General features: G+C 39.4%; 2 protein-coding genes across 2 annotated transcripts; both read left to right on the forward strand.

Annotated features, from left to right (window-relative positions):
* The first annotated feature begins 6,704 nt into the window (after positions 1–6,704).
* Positions 6,705–7,958, forward strand: foxe3 (forkhead box E3). The gene has a single exon (XM_042006931.1). It carries the CDS (start codon positions 6,705–6,707, stop codon positions 7,956–7,958), a length of 1,254 nt encoding a protein of 417 aa, XP_041862865.1.
* A 6,369-nt stretch (positions 7,959–14,327) lies between these two features.
* On the forward strand, positions 14,328–16,800 carry foxd2 (forkhead box D2). Its single transcript, XM_042005327.1, has one exon. It carries the CDS (start codon positions 14,792–14,794, stop codon positions 15,893–15,895), a length of 1,104 nt encoding a protein of 367 aa, XP_041861261.1. The 5' UTR covers positions 14,328–14,791; the 3' UTR covers positions 15,896–16,800.
* The last annotated feature ends 2,883 nt before the right edge of the window (positions 16,801–19,683 follow it).

The following is a 19,683-nucleotide window of genomic DNA, read 5'->3' on the forward strand; positions in this document are numbered from 1 at the left end:
TCTGCTCCGAAACTCTGACGTCTGCTGAAGGATTTACTCATGTCACTGTGACCTCACTGATACTCCACTCTGCCACTTAAAGACAGTGATATAAACAACAGATGGAAATCTTAAATTCATGTTGTGAACCAAATTAAAAGAAAATTGTATTCTGAGCTGCTAACATGTATGCTCACATGATCATTCGCACACACAAACACAGGGCAGCTGTGGCCCTCTTTTCTTTGTGGGAAGCTGTTACTCATCATCTAGTCTGCCAGTCTGGTCCACATAGCGCACCAGGAATGCTTCAAATACACAGAGACTATTACAGTAAAGCCAACAAGCAGTCCTTGCAGCGTTCATTTAAATGTCTGGCTTACATTAAAATGTCCCAAATCTGTATTTGTGTCTGTAGCATAGTTGCATCTCATAAAAAAGTTCTGTTTGTGCTCATCTATTTTCACACAGTTAACTGATTTAACAATTTGATTTATGTCTGAGTTTATTTTTTCCCATTCAGAAGATAATTCATTTCCTTCTTCCTGGAACATGAGCACTTTTATCCATCTCTGCTCTGCAGGACAGTTGGGTGTATAATTCCCACTGTTTGTCCTTGTCTCAATGCCCTTCCAATAGAAAGCAGCTTTAAAAATGGCCAACCAGTGAGCCTGGAGCCTTTTAGGTGTCATCTGGCCTTTCTGTGTTAGCTGTGCTTAGTGCTTTGTTTACTCTTTTCTTAATGACCAGGTAGCTGCCCTGCTGCTCATTTGGTCTCATCAGTATTCAAACTGACATTTTAACAGTTTGGAAAGTTTTGCTTTGTAAATGAGCACTTTATTATTATTATTATTAAGAACAAGAAGAAGAATAGGAATCTGCTCTTAATGTTTTTCCTAGTGAAATAAAGGTTATTTTTGTGACTTGGCAAACCTTTTGCACAAAGAGCTATTAAAGCACCTTTGAGGGTGGCTGTGGCTCATGAGGAAGACCAGTCATTTGTCAACCTGAAAGTTGATGGTTTCCCCTAAGTCCATGCTGAAGTGTCCTTGGGCAAGACACTGAACCCAACGTAATGTGTTTATCAGGGTATGAATGTGTGTGACAGAGCAAAGCACTTAGAATGTAACAGTAGAAGTACTATATGATTGTGCGTGAATGAGCAAATGTGACATGTAGTGTAAAAGCGCTTAGGGTGGTCGACTAAAAAAGTGCTATATAAGTACAGTCCATTTACCATAAACGCTAGGACATATGAGTGGCTATAATAAGCTATGAAAGTGGATTCACTACTCAGCCAGACAAAAAATATGAATTACCAAACTCTCAAATTATGCCATTAAGGGTTCTAATAAATCATCAGTTATTCTAACACAGATCTCAACATGAAAAATATTGAGTAAAACTAGAAATAATGTTATATCTTCTCATAAATTTGCATTTCTTCTTGATGAGTAACATGGTCCCTGCTTAAAGAAGGCTTCAAGCAATGTGGGCTCCATCACATAATCTGAAGCCGCATTTTCCACCTTGTGCTCATGTTGCTTGCTTCCTAAATGTTTAATTACAGAGATTATCTTAATGGGATTTGACCTCGGAATTGTACTAAATCTTGTGGGTGCATTTTGCCACATCCCTGGTTGCACTGTTGAAGGCTGAGGGACTTCCTGGTGTCTTGGGGGCATGAGGATGTCAGTAACATGTCTTAAAGGGTCAAAGGTTTATGTTCCATGGTGAAGGAAGAAGTGTGTGTCAGGAAAGGGCTGTTGTTCAGTAGTCCAGCTGATATTTAAAGCAAGGCTAAACACTTACAGGCTTACCTTGTTGTTTATTAGAGACAATTCCATGTATCTTTATGTATTTATCTATGAACCAAGGAATTTTTTGTAAATGACAAATAGGGAAATGAGCAGCTTCTGATCAAGCCTCATTGGTTTTCTGAGTGTATGTATGTGTGTGTGTGTGTGTGTGTGTGTGTGTGTGTGTGTGTGTGTGTGTGTGTGTGTGTGTGTGTGTGTGTGTGTGTGTGTGTGTGTGTGTGTGTGTGTGTGTGTGTACAGAGTGCTTTAGCAGGGCAGTGTAGCGTGCAGTGCAGGAGTGAGCAGAGGCGGCACAGACCAGCACAGCCCCAGTACCCTGGTAATCCCTACGTTTTCAGGAGCCCTGGCCCGTACTTGATGAGCTTGAGCAAGAAAAAGGTTGTGCGCTCTCTCATGTGTCTCCCTCTCTTTCTGTGTCTCCCCCTTTCATTCTCCCTCTTTTTCTCATGCCCCCCTCCTGCCCATCCCCTGGAGCCACTTTGCGAATGAATGGATTCCAAGTGTTTACTCAGCAACTTCGTGTGTTCCTCTCACCCTCTATACCTCTCAGGATTTCATCAAAAAGGGGAAGAGAACCTGCAGAAATGCTAACATCAGAGATGACATTTGAGTGCCAGTATAGATGCAAAGTGAAGAAAATAATTTAGGAGGCATTGTGACTGTTTTGAATGCATGGACTCTAATTTAATGTTTTTAGATTAAATAAAATTCAACTTTGTGATTTTTCTGGAAGTTGTTTTTTTTAGCTATTTTTTCATGCTAGAAAAACTTGAACTAGTCCACATTTATGTTGAGGAAAAACACAAAAAAATTAATAAATAAATATGCTTTACTAACCTGGTGCCACTCAATGACCAATGTGTAAATAATTAATATATTTTGCAGCTCTACAGTGCTGGCTTATGGGATAAAAACTTTAACGCACAGTGTGGTCCAATAAGGACTTTAAAACATTTTTTCTGATTTTTCTTTTGTTTCATTGCTGAGCTGAAACTGTATCATGTGACAATCAAAAACATATATTTTTAAAAGTCAAGCACACATAAAAAGGAAACGACAAAGAACAATTGTTATTCCGCTGCTCTACGTTTGGGTTGTTGTTCTTTCTTCTAAAGCTTGGGTTTTCAACCAGAGGTCTAAGAGGCTGAGGGTCCTGCACAATATCTTAGCTGTTCCTGTTGCACTCTTGTGGATTTAGATGTCCTATGTTACTCATGTTGTCTATTGGAGACACTTTTCCAGTGTCGGGCTCAATGCTCGAAGTGCTCTGAAGACTGCAGGCACTACTGCTGCCTTCACCTTCCTTCTTTCTTGAGCCCTTCTTTGAACCCTTGGAATTCTTCAGTTTCTCATGTCTGATATTTCCATTGTTTGGGATGAAAATATCAAATGCAATATTTCTGCTGCTTGTCAATAATCCCATGTCAGGTTATTTGGCTATTACCATTTTATTACTCTGTATCTAAAAGTTCCCACAAGCTTGGGTGGTGGAGAGCCACAGAATACTTGATGAACATAATTGTGTTAATGAGCAGTTTGTCTAAATTAACATATTAGAAAACAGTTGTTTAAAGAACTTCTTTACAAGTGGAGATGACAAGAGATTGATTACTATAAGGCTTTCTATCATCATTGATCAAATGGTACATAATTTCACTAAAAGGCCGAGAGAGTTTAGAAAAATCTTGTCTTATAAGAAGCCAGGTTGCAAACATTAGCTGAAATGCCATGATCTTTGGGACTTCAGGTAGTAAACAATAAAAACAGAGAAAACTGTGTAATTAGAATCAGTCCATAGGTTTTGGAGCACTTAAAAAAACCATTACCACTGAACACAGTTTGTCACTGTCTGCAAAAACAAGTTAATATTGTACCATAAAATTGAAAACAAAGAAAAAACTGATAATGGATGCTGCATTCTACTAACTGAAGAGTACATGAACCATCCAACCTCATACCAGAATACAGATAAAAACCAGTATGTATGATAGTACAAGGATGCACATTTCATTGGTAACTTCTATGAAGGCTTCATTCACGTGTGGCAGTATAAGTAAGTTATGGATGCAAACAGCTTTTTCTGGAAAGGTCGTTTTTATTTCAGCAATACCACGCCAAACTTCATTCTGCGCTAATGACAATATCAAGGGCTCTGTAGTAAAACAGTCCAGGCCTACCTGTAGTCCAGACCTGTCACCTAATAAAACTACTGTGTGTGTTATGAAACCCAAATTATTCCAAAGTAAGCCACAAACTGCTTAACAGCTGAAATCCTGTAACATGCAAGAATGGAAAAATGTTTCATTTCTGAAAGTATAGCAATGGTCTTCTCAGTTCCCAAATCCTCCCAGAGTGCTATTAAAGGGAGAGGGGACGCAACACAGTGATAAACATACCACTGTTCCTATTTTTTAAAAATATGTTGCTGACATCAAAACAGTGATAAGCATAACTTTCTCAACAAGAGAACAAATCTTCAAACAGTGTTTAATAAGTAATATTATATTTTCATATTTTGGGGATCAATGAGGATACAATCACTGATTAAACTGTACACACACTGACACAAATCAGCATTAACTGAGGTTACAGTTATAAGTTAGTATAGCTGAAGTCGCTGTTCTAGTCAGCAGGATCCTCAGCCTGCAGGCCTTGAGTGAGGTTTTCACCACACACAGAAATATGTACACATTAGTCTACGAGTGTGTACTGTACAGTGTCTGGTCCATTCACGTGATTTCGTAGCAGATAGGTGCAGAGAGGTGTTGGGAAGCTCTGACAGGGTGATGGGGTGGTTTGGGAGGGGATTAGCAAGAGGCCGCAGGCCCCGAGGCATAGGACCTCGTTTCCTGGCCTGAGCCCCTGTTTGTCCTGCCTGACCTGGCAGTTCTGAGGGCAGATCCTGCTTGGATACATCCCCGCTCCCACGCCTGTCTGAAGCTGTTAGCCACTGGCTGTGAGTAGCTAGTGGGGCTTAGTGATGTCTGAGCGGCTGGGTGGGGAGGGGGTACAGTCATCTGTGGGAGGTGGGGGGGCCACAGCTGCTGTGTGCTGGCAAAGAGTGGATGATGGTGAAAGAGGCATCTGTAAAAACAGTGGGAGGTGATTAATAACTTTTCTTTATCAATGGTCAACATAGCCATACAAATCTATATACAGTATTGTACCTACTAATATATAAAATATACATATTCAAGGAAGACCCAGCACAGAATACTTAATTTTGTTCACATTTTGCACGTTGCTTAGCACTGTTTTACAAAATATATACACCAACAAACATTCAGTTATTTGTTGTGTTGTTGATGAAAATGGAAACAGGCTTGTTCAAACTTTCAAAAGGTAGAGAAGCAAATGTGCTGATATATAAAACATTTTCTTGAATTCTTAGTAGTCTGTGTGCATGCATCTGCTTCTATTGTGCCACTCATCAACTTCCCTTTTATTTGCTGCCTACATGCCATAAAATTAGGAAATGTCTATGCATCACCTTTGGTGACGAAACATGTACTTTCTGTTTATTTGGTTTAATATCTCATTCAGTTTAAAGGCTAATTGTACAAAACTTGGCAGGGATTTTTCTTTTATGATCATGTTTATAATTCCGTGATCACTTTTTTTGAAAGATGTATAGAACAGGAGATATGTATAAGACAAACACTCTTTGCATTTGGGACGATTTAGTCCCATTAGACTCCTATTACAGCCACATATTTTGCATACTGTTATCCTGACATGTATAACCTGTACTTGTGTTGGTACCTGAACACAAAGAGTATAGGTTTTTCCAACAAATGCACATATCTCCAAAAGTAATAATGACTCAAAATCAATGTTCTTATAAATTATTGAACTAGTCAAGGCTGTATTAACCTATTTTTTAAAAAAAATATTTTTGACATTGTTATGACCGTGTTGACACCCGAATGCAAAGAGTGCAAGTTTTTTTTAAAGTGCCCCGAGGGTTTAGAGATAGGCTCAGTCAGACATCACTCATTACATCCTTGTGTATAACTAACTGTGGCCTTCTGTTTGCCTAAATAATCATAAAAGCACTATCACTTTCTGGTGCTTAAAGAGTGTTGTCTGCATACCAACTGTGTGCACAACAGTGTTTTTACTTCAAAATCCATAAGATAACATGCCTCCTCTCTGCCAAGGGGACTGTTTGATTATCACTCTCTAAAAATGGAAATGTAATGAAGGGATATTTACTTTTCACCCCCAAAAGCTTTGATAGCTCAATTGCTTGTTTTCAGTGGCTTGTTATTATTTTTCAATTGGTGGATTGGCTGTTGGGTTTGCAGTTGCATGGAACAACGCTGTGAGTGTTGTTTCTGCCCTGGGTATACAGATTGCTGTCAAAGAAAAGCCAGAGAACAGCAGATATACAGACACAGAGAAGGGATCATCAGTGTCAAATCGCTGTAAAAAACACGTGAAGTGCCAGTACTGAATTAAGCACATCACAACTAAGGACTTGTTTTACCTTCCTTGGGCAGGGGCTTTAATATTTGAAGGTGTAGAAAGTAGGTTTTGTGTCCAGGTAAATAAACACAATAAAAGGACTATTAGATTAACTAAATAGAGTGATGTAAAAAAAGTTTCCATCCCCCCGAAAGAGAAATAGCTATACAGTCTCATTTTTAGGTGGGTGGGTTGTGAGTCCTCCTGCCTCGTATCGTCATTGTCTGCCCAGTGGCGTCACTCCTGCCCTTCTTATAAAACTGTCAACGCCTTTCTCTCACCTGGACTGACACACACCATCCCATACAGCAGGGCAGAACGAGGGTTATTTTTGGCTACAGCAAGGAAGTAGTCAGAGGTAAAATACGCACTTTTACTTTGGCCATTTTCTCCAGCTGATCGTTTCGACGCAAACAATATTGCTACATTCTTTCTTTTATGAATCTGGCAAGTTACTCTTACTTCTCTGGCATGTGCAACATGACCGCAGAACACTCGCCTGCTGAGGCAAGTCCTGTTGTCATGTCTCCAAATGTGAGCCTAGACTCACCGCTGCCTCCGCCGCCACTGATGCTACAGGCCCGGTCCAAGGATAATATTTTGATTAAATCAGAGCCCCGGGGAAACAGTCCCAGCACAGAGGATGGAGCCGCTCTGGGACAGACTGAGGAGCACCTGCCCACAGGCAGCCGCCGCAGGAAGAGGCCTGTTCAGAGGGGGAAACCTCCCTACAGCTATATTGCTCTCATTGCGATGGCCATTGCTAACTCCCCCGAGAGAAAGCTCACACTGGGGGGTATTTATAAGTTCATCATGGAGCGTTTTCCTTTCTATAGGGAGAATTCGAAAAAGTGGCAAAACTCAATCCGCCACAACCTCACCCTCAACGACTGTTTTGTGAAGATACCTAGGGAGCCAGGCAGACCAGGTAAAGGCAACTACTGGACGTTAGACCCTGCAGCTGAGGACATGTTTGATAACGGAAGCTTTTTGAGGAGAAGGAAAAGATTTAAGCGCACAGATGTAAGCACCTATCCAGGGTACATGCAGAGCTCTAGCGCCTTTACCCCAACACCAATGGGCAGGCCATCGTACCCCAACACGCTTTACGCCGGGTTGGGGTCAGGTTATGGTTCTCAGCTTGCAGCCACATCCCCGCATCCCGCCGTGCTGCATCATTACCAGAACCCCGCCGGGGTCGGCCAAGGACAACCGCGCATGTTCAGCATCGATAATATCATCAGTCAGCAGACGGTGGTGCAGAGCGGCCCTGCTGGAGAGCTCAACCCCCAAACGCTGGGGCTGGGCGCTAGTGACCTGGGCACAATGACCTCCAGTTGCTCGGTAACCGGCACCGACCCATCTGCGTGCTTTCAGACCCAGACTGTCAACCCGCCAGTGAACATGCTGAGCCGAAACAGCGGGAATATTTCATCCAACCTGTCCGCCGGATATCCCTATGCGTCTTCGGTCTCTCCTCCAAACCTGCCCTCCATGAGCCAGTCCGGGTTCTCCCCGGGAAACTCTCAAATGTACTGTCCGGGGAACCGGCTGTCTCTGCCGGCCCTGCGCACGAGCTCTTGCGCAGAGCACACAGAGCAGCTACTGGGCCTGTCGGGCTCCATGAACTCCTACAATAACAGTTACATGAGACAAGCCAACTTTGCGTCAGGACTAGAGCGGTATATGTGAGATGTTAAAAAATAAAGAAGAAGTAGAAGAAGAAGAAACTCACAGTTAAGAGTATTATTGGATTTTAAAAACTAATGAAAGAAATGCATATGTCACCAGTCATTAAATGAAAAATGTGTTTCCTGTAGGGATCAGCAAAAAATTTAACATGACCGAGCCTCAAAACATTCCTATTTAAAAAGGTATTAAGCCATTTAGAGCTATTCAACACATTCCATCACTGTTTCTTAAATGTGCTATGTCAGGCTTTTTTCACATTTCCTGATTTTCTTTTTTTATATTTAATTAGATTTTTTTTACATGCCTGTTGTATCATTCAAGTCTGATGTTCAATTTTGTGTTTGTGAATAGTTTTCTGATGTAACGATTTTATTATAATGAGAGTATCATTACTGGGGACGAGTTGCAAGAAATAAAATGTCTTTTTTTACATTACTGTAAAAGCGGTTTTCATTTATTATACAATTAGGCTGACGAGGTTTAGTTTTAATTCAGATTGTGTATGTGTACTAGAAGCGAATGTCGATTAAAAAGAGAGTATTGTACCTTAAACCAGTTCACAAAAAGCTACTGTTTTCACAATGGATTTGTTATTCGTCGTCATTCAGACAAATATTTAATTTGGGTTCATTCATCCATTAAATAGAAAAACTATAAAATTGTTATTTTAAAATATAGATTTTCTTAAACAACATCTTTGGTGAAGAAATGATTTGATATCAGACAGAAGTTAGAGGATGGGTTCTAAGCTCTGAAAACAACCAAGTGAAGCATCATAACCAGTTCAAATGTTACTTTATTCCTTCAAACAAGATAAACATGAAATTCAAGTCATAAGTTTCCATTAAAAAGTCTTAACATACTGTTATACTCATAATGACAGAAGATTCCGGTTGAGGATTATCAAACTTACTGATTACACAGATCTCTTTTCTCATTAGGGAAAACATAAATACCTAATTAGATGTTTATTATTATTATTATTATTATTATTATTATTAATAATAATAATAATAATAATAATAATTAATTAATTAATTAATTTATTTATTAATTAATTTATTTATTAATTTATTAATTTATTAATTTATTAATTTATTAATTTATTACATTATCTATTTATCAGGGAAGACTGTTCTTATGGTATATGTTATAAAAATAAAGTTAAGTTTAGCTATATTGCAAATACAATTTATAAAAAGTATACATCAATATTAATGTTAAAGGTGTAGCATTTATTGATGTTTGGTTTAGATCTGTGTGTCTCAATCCAAGTCCTCGGTGCCCACAGCCCTGCATCGTTTAGATGTGTTCCCACTCCAACTCATCTAATTCTGATTAATAAACTTTATCATCAACTTCTTTGCCAGCCTGTAAACGAGCCATTCATTTCATTCAGGTGTGTTAAGGTTACTTTTAAAACATGCAGAGCGGTGGGTCGTCAGGTTGTTCAAGTCTAAAACAGTAAGTTTCCAAAAACAAAGAAAGAAACAACAACAACAACAACAAAAACACCATCACTGCGTTTCAAGCCAAGATACAGCGTGCTGCTGATTGATATCCAGACAAAATAAAATATATGACTTGTCTGTCCTGAAGAACAAAACTAGTTAATTTACTAATTTACAAAGTTACTAAGTTAAATTACTGATTAAACATTTAATAAATAAAAATGTTATAGAATATCGTAAGACAGTTGTTAGTTTCTGTCTTGCAAGAACGAACAAATTTGAGCTCTTCAAACACAAGTTCATTCGAGTTATTATTTTTATTATTATTCACTCAGACGCACAGATCCTTTCCTCCAAACCAGACCAAATAAGTGGCCTCCTTTACAATTCTGGAAAGAAACCCGCAACAGGTCAAACGTTTCTGCCACTAGATGGAAGCAAAAGCAAGGTGGTCGCGCTGTGGGACTGTTTACTGGTGTCATTCTTGCACACAGTTCTATAAACAAGCAAAGCACGTACGCACGCGAGAACACACGCATGCACTTGCGAGTTTAAAACATCTGACAGGCCAAAATAAACAGTGTATACTGTAAGTAAGTAAGTAAGTAAGTAAGTAAGTAAGTAAGTAAGTAAATGAAGACCACTGAAAGACATGGCTCCATTGAAGAGAGGAGAACAAGGTGATGGACGGTACGGAAATCTAACAAATCAGTCAGTCCCATATAATTCAGACCACCAGTCTGACACCAGACTCAGTGTTTAATGCAACGGCATTTATCACTTGTTAAAAGATCTGCCCCCCCCCCCCCCCCCCCCCCCCCTTTATTTTTCAGCGCACACTTGAACGCGACTCTGTCATAGCCTGGCAACCTGTCCAGCGTAGTCCTGTTCTCACCAGATAAACTCGCAACGAAATGTCATCTATCACTATTCCAAAGAGAATTTGGCATAGTGAACCATCTCCATTATACAGAAGACAAAGAAAAACATAGGCCTTTCTGTTTGTCACACTCTGCAGAGCACGCATACAATCGGTGCTGGACTGGCAACATGTCCAAGGCGTATCGTGTCTGCTGCCAGATGACAGCTTAGATAGGCCTCAGCCTCCCACCACTTTGAATGACATGAAGCAAATGGATTGATAGATGAACGAATGAACGAATGACTCCCTCACAAACAAGGGCGTGCACACTCAAGAGTACGTTGGTGCTTAACCACAGACACGTTGCTCAGCATTGCATTAAGGCGAATTATACAAACCATCATAAACGAGTCACTGCAGGGTATCTTCAATGAACAGAAACAGATAGAAATAAGTTTTCTTTTTTTTTCTTTTAAAATCGATTATTTTGTAAAAAAAAAAAAAAAAAAAAAAGTTACATTTAGCAGGATTTTTTTTTTCCAACACTGGAAGATGGGGTGCTGATTAAAGACCTGTCACTTATAGTGTCTGTCTCATGGCTTGTCCAACACTGTCCCCTTGTGGTAATATTCAATTGCATTAGAATAACTTATTTGACATGTCTGAAACATTGTGGTTGCTTTATTTTCTGTTGCATATTGGAACAAGAACAGGAGCAAAACTGCATTACAGTCTGCAGCTGATCTGAGGTAGACAGGAGGAAGAGGCTTCAGAGTATGCAACACTGCAGAGAAAATGACTGGTTGCCTTCTACCCTTACTGATAGACCTTTAGGCTTTAAATTTCTACTGCCTCAGGATGGCACATTTATCTTTGTCATCATGAACAAATCACATCCTGGATTTAATGTATTCACCCTGCTGCCCTCTGGCAGACACAGGTGCATCAAAGCCAAAACAATGACTTTCAAAATAAGAACTTGAAGAACAAACAAAAAAACAAACAAACATATTTCTTGATTAACTTTTGCAATCATTGACACAAATCAGTCTCTTAATTAACATTAACATTTTTAATCTCTTAAATTAACATTTACACATTTCTGAGCACGAACATAATTTTTATACACATACAGTTGCTAACTTCCTCTGCTGGCTGACCAGGACTTTACAGAATACCACATAGAAAGATTTACTCTATCACTACAGTCACAAATTAAAAAGCAAAAAAAAAATAAATAAATAAATAAATAAAAAAAAGAAAAGAAAAGAAAAAACCTGAAATTTTAACTCTCTGAAGCTCCAACGTTTGACTCAACCTAAGCACTTTTCATATTTTTGACCCAGGGCTGTTCCACTGGGTGGCCTGAGGGGGAACAGACCATCCTTTGAACGGCGCCCTCCATTAAACATTTTCTAGAGCTCCACCAGTTTTTGACCACTGAAAGACATTTCATCTGAAGAGAGGAGAACATGATGAAGGAAAGCTTATACAACTGATAAATCTCAGAAACCAGCGAGTCCAGACCTGTCTATCATACTGACCTCAGTGTTAAAACATTTATGGAACCTGATGCCATATCTTTGAAAAGATTATTTTTTCTGACCTACTCAATTTCTCACCCTTTCTAAAAAACACACAAGAGCCTTGTCATGGACTGGTGACTTGTCCAGGGTGAGGCCTGCCTGTAGCAGCTGTGAATGGCATTAAGTTTGAATGGATGGATAGCACACACACACACACACATGGCTGTCCATACTTCCTCTCTCTCACACATACACACACACACATGCACCCACACGTGCACACACTACAAAATCACTCTTGTAATTTATTGTTTAATTACAACACAACAGAACTGTGAAAACAATCTGAGGAAAACCAAATGATCATAAATGCTGCAGACATAAATCTAGTGATTTACATGTCTGTGGAATTTCTCATGAGAGGCAGACGTTTTAATGATTTGAAGCATCTGTTTTGATCACTTTTTGCTAATGAACTTATTCCTTGAGCCTTCAGATTACATTGGTGTATACTATCATCAACCTGTCAGTTACTGAGAAAAGAATAAATAAATAAGAGATGTCTTTCATAACAGTGCAACACAAAATAAGATAAGACAGAACAATATAACAAAAAAAAGATACTATAAAGTTGTTCATGCCAAGCACGCAATCTTTTTGAGAATAAAGTTCAAAACAATATAGGCAGCTAAGTCAGTCTGTGCAAGTCAAAATGTATAATTACAAAGGCTTACAGAAAAAAAGACATGCAGCTGGCAACCATTAGAGAAATATATTTTTATCTCTGTTTGAGCTATTGCTCTATTTTCACCATGAATACTCCAATAACATTAAATTTGATGTGAAGTGATTAAAAATAAATTTGAATTGAAAACAGGAGGGGGCGCTTCAATACCATAAACTGTCTTTACTCCTACTACAATATCTTCTACATAAAGGCGGGTAGGGGGTGTGGGGGTGTGTGTGGTGTGTGTGTGTGTGTGTGTGTGTGTGTGTGTGTGTGTGTGTGTGTGTGTGTGTGTGTGTGTGTGTGTGTGTGTGTGTGAAGGGGGGGGGGTTAAAGAGGCTATGTTCTGCCTTGATTAAATGGAACACAAATAAATAAATAAATAAATATAAAGATATCATTTATATATCCTTTCTCTCAGTTAGAAGTTGACTTTATCTGTGGTAAATAAATAAATAAATAAATAAATAAATAAACAAAAGACCGTGAAGATAGCGCCAGCTATCACGCAACTGGCAGGTCTGACAAAAAGAGCGAGATCAGTCAGGACTTCTGATTTTTAGGTCACAAAACGCTTCACTCTGGAGAACTATTTTTCCCTTCAATATGACCTACAACAAAAACGTCCAGATGTAAACAAAGACAGACATATTACTGCCACTTTGCATAAATAAATAAATAAATAAAACCAGACCCCCCCCCCCCCAAAAAAAAACAGAAAACATACAAACTGTCTTTATACAACCTTAAAACGCCAAACATTTGACAGCAATGTGTGATACCTGACCTATAGCTACTAAGTAGTAGCAGTAGTAGTAGTAGTAGTAGTAGTACTAGTGGGATCAAATTAGGCTCAGTAACTTTGAATTAAAATACACATCAATGTCAACCTGCTCTAAACAGAGTCGCATCCACAAACATCACATCTGCTCCCCTTTGACTCCGGACGGGGACGAATGGAAACAGGTTGCAGCTGTCTGTAAATACCGCCATGTGTCCTAATTATGCAGAAAATCTAGATAAATAATATTATGTCGTCATGAGAGAGGGCTCATGGAACCATCGAATTGTCAGGTTTTTCACCCGGCTGATTAAAACCTTTAAGAGGGAATTATTTAATCCGTGTGTCTCACCCAGTTAAGGAGTAAAAAAGGACACACTGCCCGCTGGTAAAGGCTTTCTGGTATTCTGAACGAAATCTCAGTTCTAGTCTTAAAATATATATTCTCAGCATTTGGTTTAAAAGATGTATTTAGTTTTGTTTGAAGTTTGCCTATTATTTTCAAATGAATTAAAAAATTTAAATAACAAATCATAACTTCCTCTTAATAATATTGTATTATTGATGATAATTCACAACTTTAAATTCACAGTTAACACACGAACACGCGCGCGCGCACACACATAATTTTTATTATACTTTTTATTTATCTTCCTTTTTCATGAATGACAGTGGGACAGCCTCCCCTGTTTTCATTGTTGTCCTAAATAACATTTTTGACATATACATCTGCAATAATTTTAATCGATAAAGTACAAAGCAGAGCTCCACCTCTAATCCAAATTTAAATATGACAACCGGTATATCAAAATATGTGAGCAATGCGTTTTGGCATTATTTATATTTGCTTCAAATATAAAAAATTCGCATTTAAATAAAAAGTAAAGAAATGTAAATACATTCTTTTGCAGAGAAATTTCGCCCAGTTCCTGGTAGCGATGACTCAAACACCACGTGATCAACGTGGTCCTATAAATACCATTTGAGAGCTAAGGCAGATAGTGTGACCGTGTGGCTGGATGCTTACCCAATCCGTGCGTAAAGCTATTTTGGAAAGACAGTTGGACATCCAAAACTAGCTTTTTGGATGGTCACCAGAGTCAAATGATCACGGACGGAAACCATTGAAACCTAAAGAAATTACAAGTTGATATCGCTGCAAACACTGACTTCATTTTTTTCTTTTTTTTTTTCTTTTTTTTTTTTTTTTGACTGTCTTTTACAAGACAATCAGAAGTTTTCTCCACCTAGAGCCTTGGCTATTGCCTGACCAGCCTTGGATGCCAGGAACTCGCCACTATAACAGGTCAAAGAGTTCTTTGTTTTCCCACATAGATTCTTGGTCATGTTTGCTTTTAGCAACTGGAGATAAAGCTGTAGCAAAAGCCTGGTGTGGTTGTTGGAGAGAGGGAGTGTGAGCGCGCTCTCGCCTGACCAGACAAGACAAATCTGTGAGGTCGGGGTAAGAAAAGCGGTGTCTCCAAGGATGACTTTAGGGACAGATATGTCCGACAGCTCTGCATTGTCTGAAGATGTGGACATCGATGTGGTTGGTGGTGACATATCCGTCGGAAAGGACGGAAAGTATATTCACCACGAGTTCAACTTGGACAATGACTCGGACGATAATTACTCCCAGAACGCGGCTGAGAGAGTTTCCTCTCCCGGGCTCAGCAGTTCCGATTGCACGTCAGACCAGCTGGGATCCAGCGCAGAGACGGGGACTATAATTGGAGACAAACCCAGAAAAAGTGCACTTGTGAAACCACCCTACTCTTACATTGCCCTGATCACCATGGCCATCCTGCAGAGCCCCAAGAAGCGTCTAACTCTCAGCGAGATCTGCGAGTTCATCAGCAATAGATTTCCATATTACCGGGAAAAATTCCCTGCGTGGCAAAACTCTATTCGCCACAATCTGTCTCTAAATGACTGCTTTGTGAAAATTCCCCGGGAGCCCGGGAACCCTGGAAAGGGCAATTATTGGACCCTGGACCCGGACTCAGCTGACATGTTCGACAACGGGAGTTTCTTGCGCAGGAGGAAGCGCTTCAAGAGGCACCAAAGTAATGAAATCCTCAGGGACTCCGGCGGCTTTTTGCCTGGATTTGGATACGGGCCATACGGATACAACTACGGACTTCAACTGCAGAACTTTCACGCAGCCCACAACCCTTACCACCCACACCACTCAAGTAGTTCATTCCCATTTACAAACGCCCCTTGCACCTTGCCCACATCAGCCTCCTTATTCCCAGCACCGCATCACCTTCCCTCGCTTTTAGGGGCCGATTTGAGAAAGCCTTTTTATCCTCAACTAAGCCCGTCCCTGCCGCCCGTCAAGACGGACTCCAGCACCCCGACTCGGCCTTCGTTCTCCATTGACAATATCATAGGAGCTGCTAACTCCACCACCTCCTCCTACAGCGCGCAGGCGGGCAGCCAGGCTCAGATTCTGGCCATGCTTTCCCCAGCACTGGCCTCCGCTTCCAGTCACTTGAACTTATCACAGGAGACTATATTACAACCAGCGCCACAGAGTCAGACATTTCCCACCAAAAACCCAAATATGAACACTTGTCCTTTCTAAAGAAAAAGACTAATTAAAAGAAAGAAAGAAAAAACAAAACAAAAAAAAGAAAGAAAAAAGAAAAACAAACAAACAAAAAAAAACATAGCCTCAGAAAAAATGTGACGTCGTCCTGTGTGAAGGTAGGGAGAACTTTCTTACTGAAGTAAGAGAGTTTTTGACTCTGTTTCCTAACTATGTAAAAGGAGAGAAGCTTATTTATGGGTTGTAAATATGTGTATAATAGCGAGAGAAAGAAGAAACTCGGAGAAAGATCTTTTAAAACCGTGCTGGACTTTTCTCCTTTTTTGTGATGGGAGGTAAAAGAAGCAAATTCTGATTGTTTTAACATAAGTTAAATTTGTCACCAGTGACTACGGGATCATGTCCTTCTTTAAAAATATAATTGAAAATTTTATTATCATTTATATTGTGTCTATTTTGTGCGTCGTAAGGAAGTAACACTGTTGTTGTTGACGTATAGGCTGACAAGAGACGGCAAACTCAGGTTTTACTTAGAGAGCACATGAAGAAAAAGGAGTTCTGAGATGAAAAAAATCTAAAAGAAAACAAAAATTACAATCACAGAATCTCCTTTATAAGGTAAACTTGTGACAATAGGCCTATCATTTCTTGTCATTCGGCACGTAGTTTTTATGATTTTGGGATTACAGAACGTAATATCTCTCTCAACCTTCTAAATGTTCGTTCCTGCATATTCACAATTTATTCTGTGAAACATACAGTATGTCATGTGTTGCCAGTAGACAAACGCCTAAATGTTCATAGGTCATTTTTTTGTTGTAATGATGAAAATAATAAATGTTTGTGGATTTTTTTTTAAAAAGAACTATCGTTACCTTTTTATTGTATGTAAAATTCCTCCTGAAATTATTTAATGAAATAGAATAAACAGCAGCGCATGATTTGAATTCAGTGCTGTTTTTGTAACTTTATTTTTCACTAACAGCAAAAACTGGGTTTCATTTAAGAGCAAATACATTTAAATGTTTGCAGAAAGAGAAAAGAAATAAATAATTTTACTCATCCATTTGCAACCTTTGCGCAAATCTTAACTACAAAGTAAACAAATGACAGCTATTAAATATAATTCTGGTTTGGATTTGACCAATTAAACCTGATCAGCTTCTCGGGTTCACAATACATAATAGCTTATTTTAGGCGTGAAAAACGCACAAAATCTTCTTTAATGTCTCCAACACAACTTGATGTATATAACATTGATGAATATCACGCAACAGTGGGCAAGTATCCCTCTTGTGTGGCTCTCGTTCGTTTGTAAAGGACCATTTTCCACCGAGTCACAAAGGCGCTAAATGAATGGGGACGTTAGCGTGCCTCGGCAGTCTGTAATTGAAAGTGAACAAGGATATACCCACGGTCTTTGGGGGCTTTCGTTGCTAATTTGTAGCAGCATTTTTCACCAGGCTTCTAATCCAGCATAATGCGGCTTTTTTGCCATTTGTTGATGTTGTCAGTGTGGACCCCTGGCCTAAGGGAGTGAATGTGCGCACAGCAAGCGGTCCCCCGCGAGACCAGCCACACACATTTAGACCTTGAAAAACAATCTTCTCAAAAGGCTCCCGGTTTGCTCCTCTTTCATGTCATCCGTGTTGTGTCGGGGTACGTATAAAGGAAGCAGTGGGACTCGTCCGGCTACAGAAAGCAGGCCTATTGGTCTTTTTCAGAGTTGTTGGAGCACATGTTTCCACACAGAAGGCCCCTTTATTTACTAGATATGTGTGCAAATGGTTAAATTAGTTTGTGGGTGTTTTGACAGATGATTATTGAGGATGAAGGGTGGGAGGGCTGACTCCTCTGTTTTCCTCTCAGCACTGCTCGCTGAAAGTCTTTGAAACGAAAACCAACAGATGACTACTTTCTTTAACCAGACCAAGCCTTTATTTTCTTTCTTCTTCTCTCTGCTTGTTAGTGGAAATGAGACAACTGATAAAAGTCGCACACGAATTTGGGAAATAATTTTGATAAGCACCTCCCCCGTTGTATCCACAGTGTTAATGGATATCCTCCATGTATAATTTGCAGAGTAAATGATCCGGAAAAAAACATTAGCAGACTATTGAAGTTTTCTCTGCACAGCCGTCCTGACAGGGAGTCATTACGCACCACATCAGACCATTAAAATCCACATCAAGCCTTTGCAGGGCTGGTTAAAAACATTTAAAGAACGACAAGAACGAAACTAAGCCAATAAAAATCATGAGGCACACTGTTATAGGCACACACGGTGGATCGGTTGTAGGGATGTTTAGCCTGAGGCACAAACTTTGAAAACGATTTAAAAGTGAACACACTGAGGATTTTCTGCTCAAATGCGCACCAACAATAATCAGTTCTCTCTTTAAAATTGCACTTGTGAACAGACCTGAAACTTGCTCTTTTTTAAACCTCTCATTAGAAATATCCAAGGCTCATTCAATACTCCCAAATTACAAAAAAAAAAAAGAAAGAAAGAAATAAATAAAGAAAGAAAGAAAGAAAGAAAGAAAGAAAGAAAGAAAGGAAAAAGTGGATAAACTGACAGGATGATTAATAAACATCCTGTATTTTGCGCGTTTGTGGCTTGGGGACCACCCACAATATCAGCACCCAGCACCAGAGTGTGTCCATTTAGGTACAAAGACCGTCATTTTTCGTCATGTTTTCTCAAACGAAAAAGGGACTGAGCGTTATGTGAAGTGACAGCCAAATGACTCAACAGTCACCATAAACACGTTTATAAATTTCAAGGCAATTCCCATCTTTTTTGCAACTGCTTCCATATGCTCGATTTGGGAGTTAAACCCACGTTATATGCAGTTGTTGTTAATTTATAGACTTCAGGCGTCGACGATGATTTAGATTTATCTTTTCTTTTTATTTTGAATGTTTTTAGGCATAATAATAATAATAATAATAATAATAATTTCCGTCTGACCGAATGACAGTAGATGATTGAATCAAATCGTTTTGCCTAATTATTTCCCCACCTTTTTAGTAAAGGTTGACCGATGCATTTCTTCTCTGTTGCATCTGTAGAGGACACGAAGACCAAATGTGTGTGACGACAGCACGAGAGTGTTTGCGCTCGTTTCGTTTTTCAGCAAGATGTGTGTGCGTCGGGTAACACAGATGTCATTAAAGGTCACGTTTCAGTTCAGCTTATCAAAAGGGTATAATATAATATAATATAATATAATATAATATAATATAATATAATATCACTTCATAGAAGACTGTTACGCCTTATGAATTTATGCAATTATCTTTTTGTTGATAAAGGTTTAAAAAAACGAAGATAAAAAAAGAAAACAGCTGCTGTCAAATGTTGCGATTTTACTCATTTAACCTGATCACTGCATTAATAAAATATAAATCTTTGCTCCATAGATAGAGACCAAACATTAAATCCCTCCTTTATAAATGATATCAGACTAAACTGTTTTTGTCCAGGTGAGATAAACTCTGCCAAATAACGTCAATGAGACATTCTTTTTCGGGCTGACACACTTTTTACACATGCACACATATTTACAGAACTTGTGAACCCGATGGACATGCAGCGAAACTAAAGCCCGTTGATTGGGCACATTTTCTCAATTTCTTTAACTTCATATTAAGCCATATCTTTCTCCACAAATCTGTCCTGTCTGTGCGCGCGTACACGCAGCAGACAAGCTTACTTCCTCGCCCCAGCGGTGGAATGTTGGCACGGCCCGTGGCCTCCCCAGCCTGGAGGAGAGGCAAGCCGCGCGGCTCTGTATCTACGCTGCCGCTATAAATCACCG

This window comes from Melanotaenia boesemani, chromosome 14 (genome assembly GCF_017639745.1).
Source record: "Melanotaenia boesemani isolate fMelBoe1 chromosome 14, fMelBoe1.pri, whole genome shotgun sequence".
Taxonomy (NCBI): domain Eukaryota; kingdom Metazoa; phylum Chordata; class Actinopteri; order Atheriniformes; family Melanotaeniidae; genus Melanotaenia; species Melanotaenia boesemani.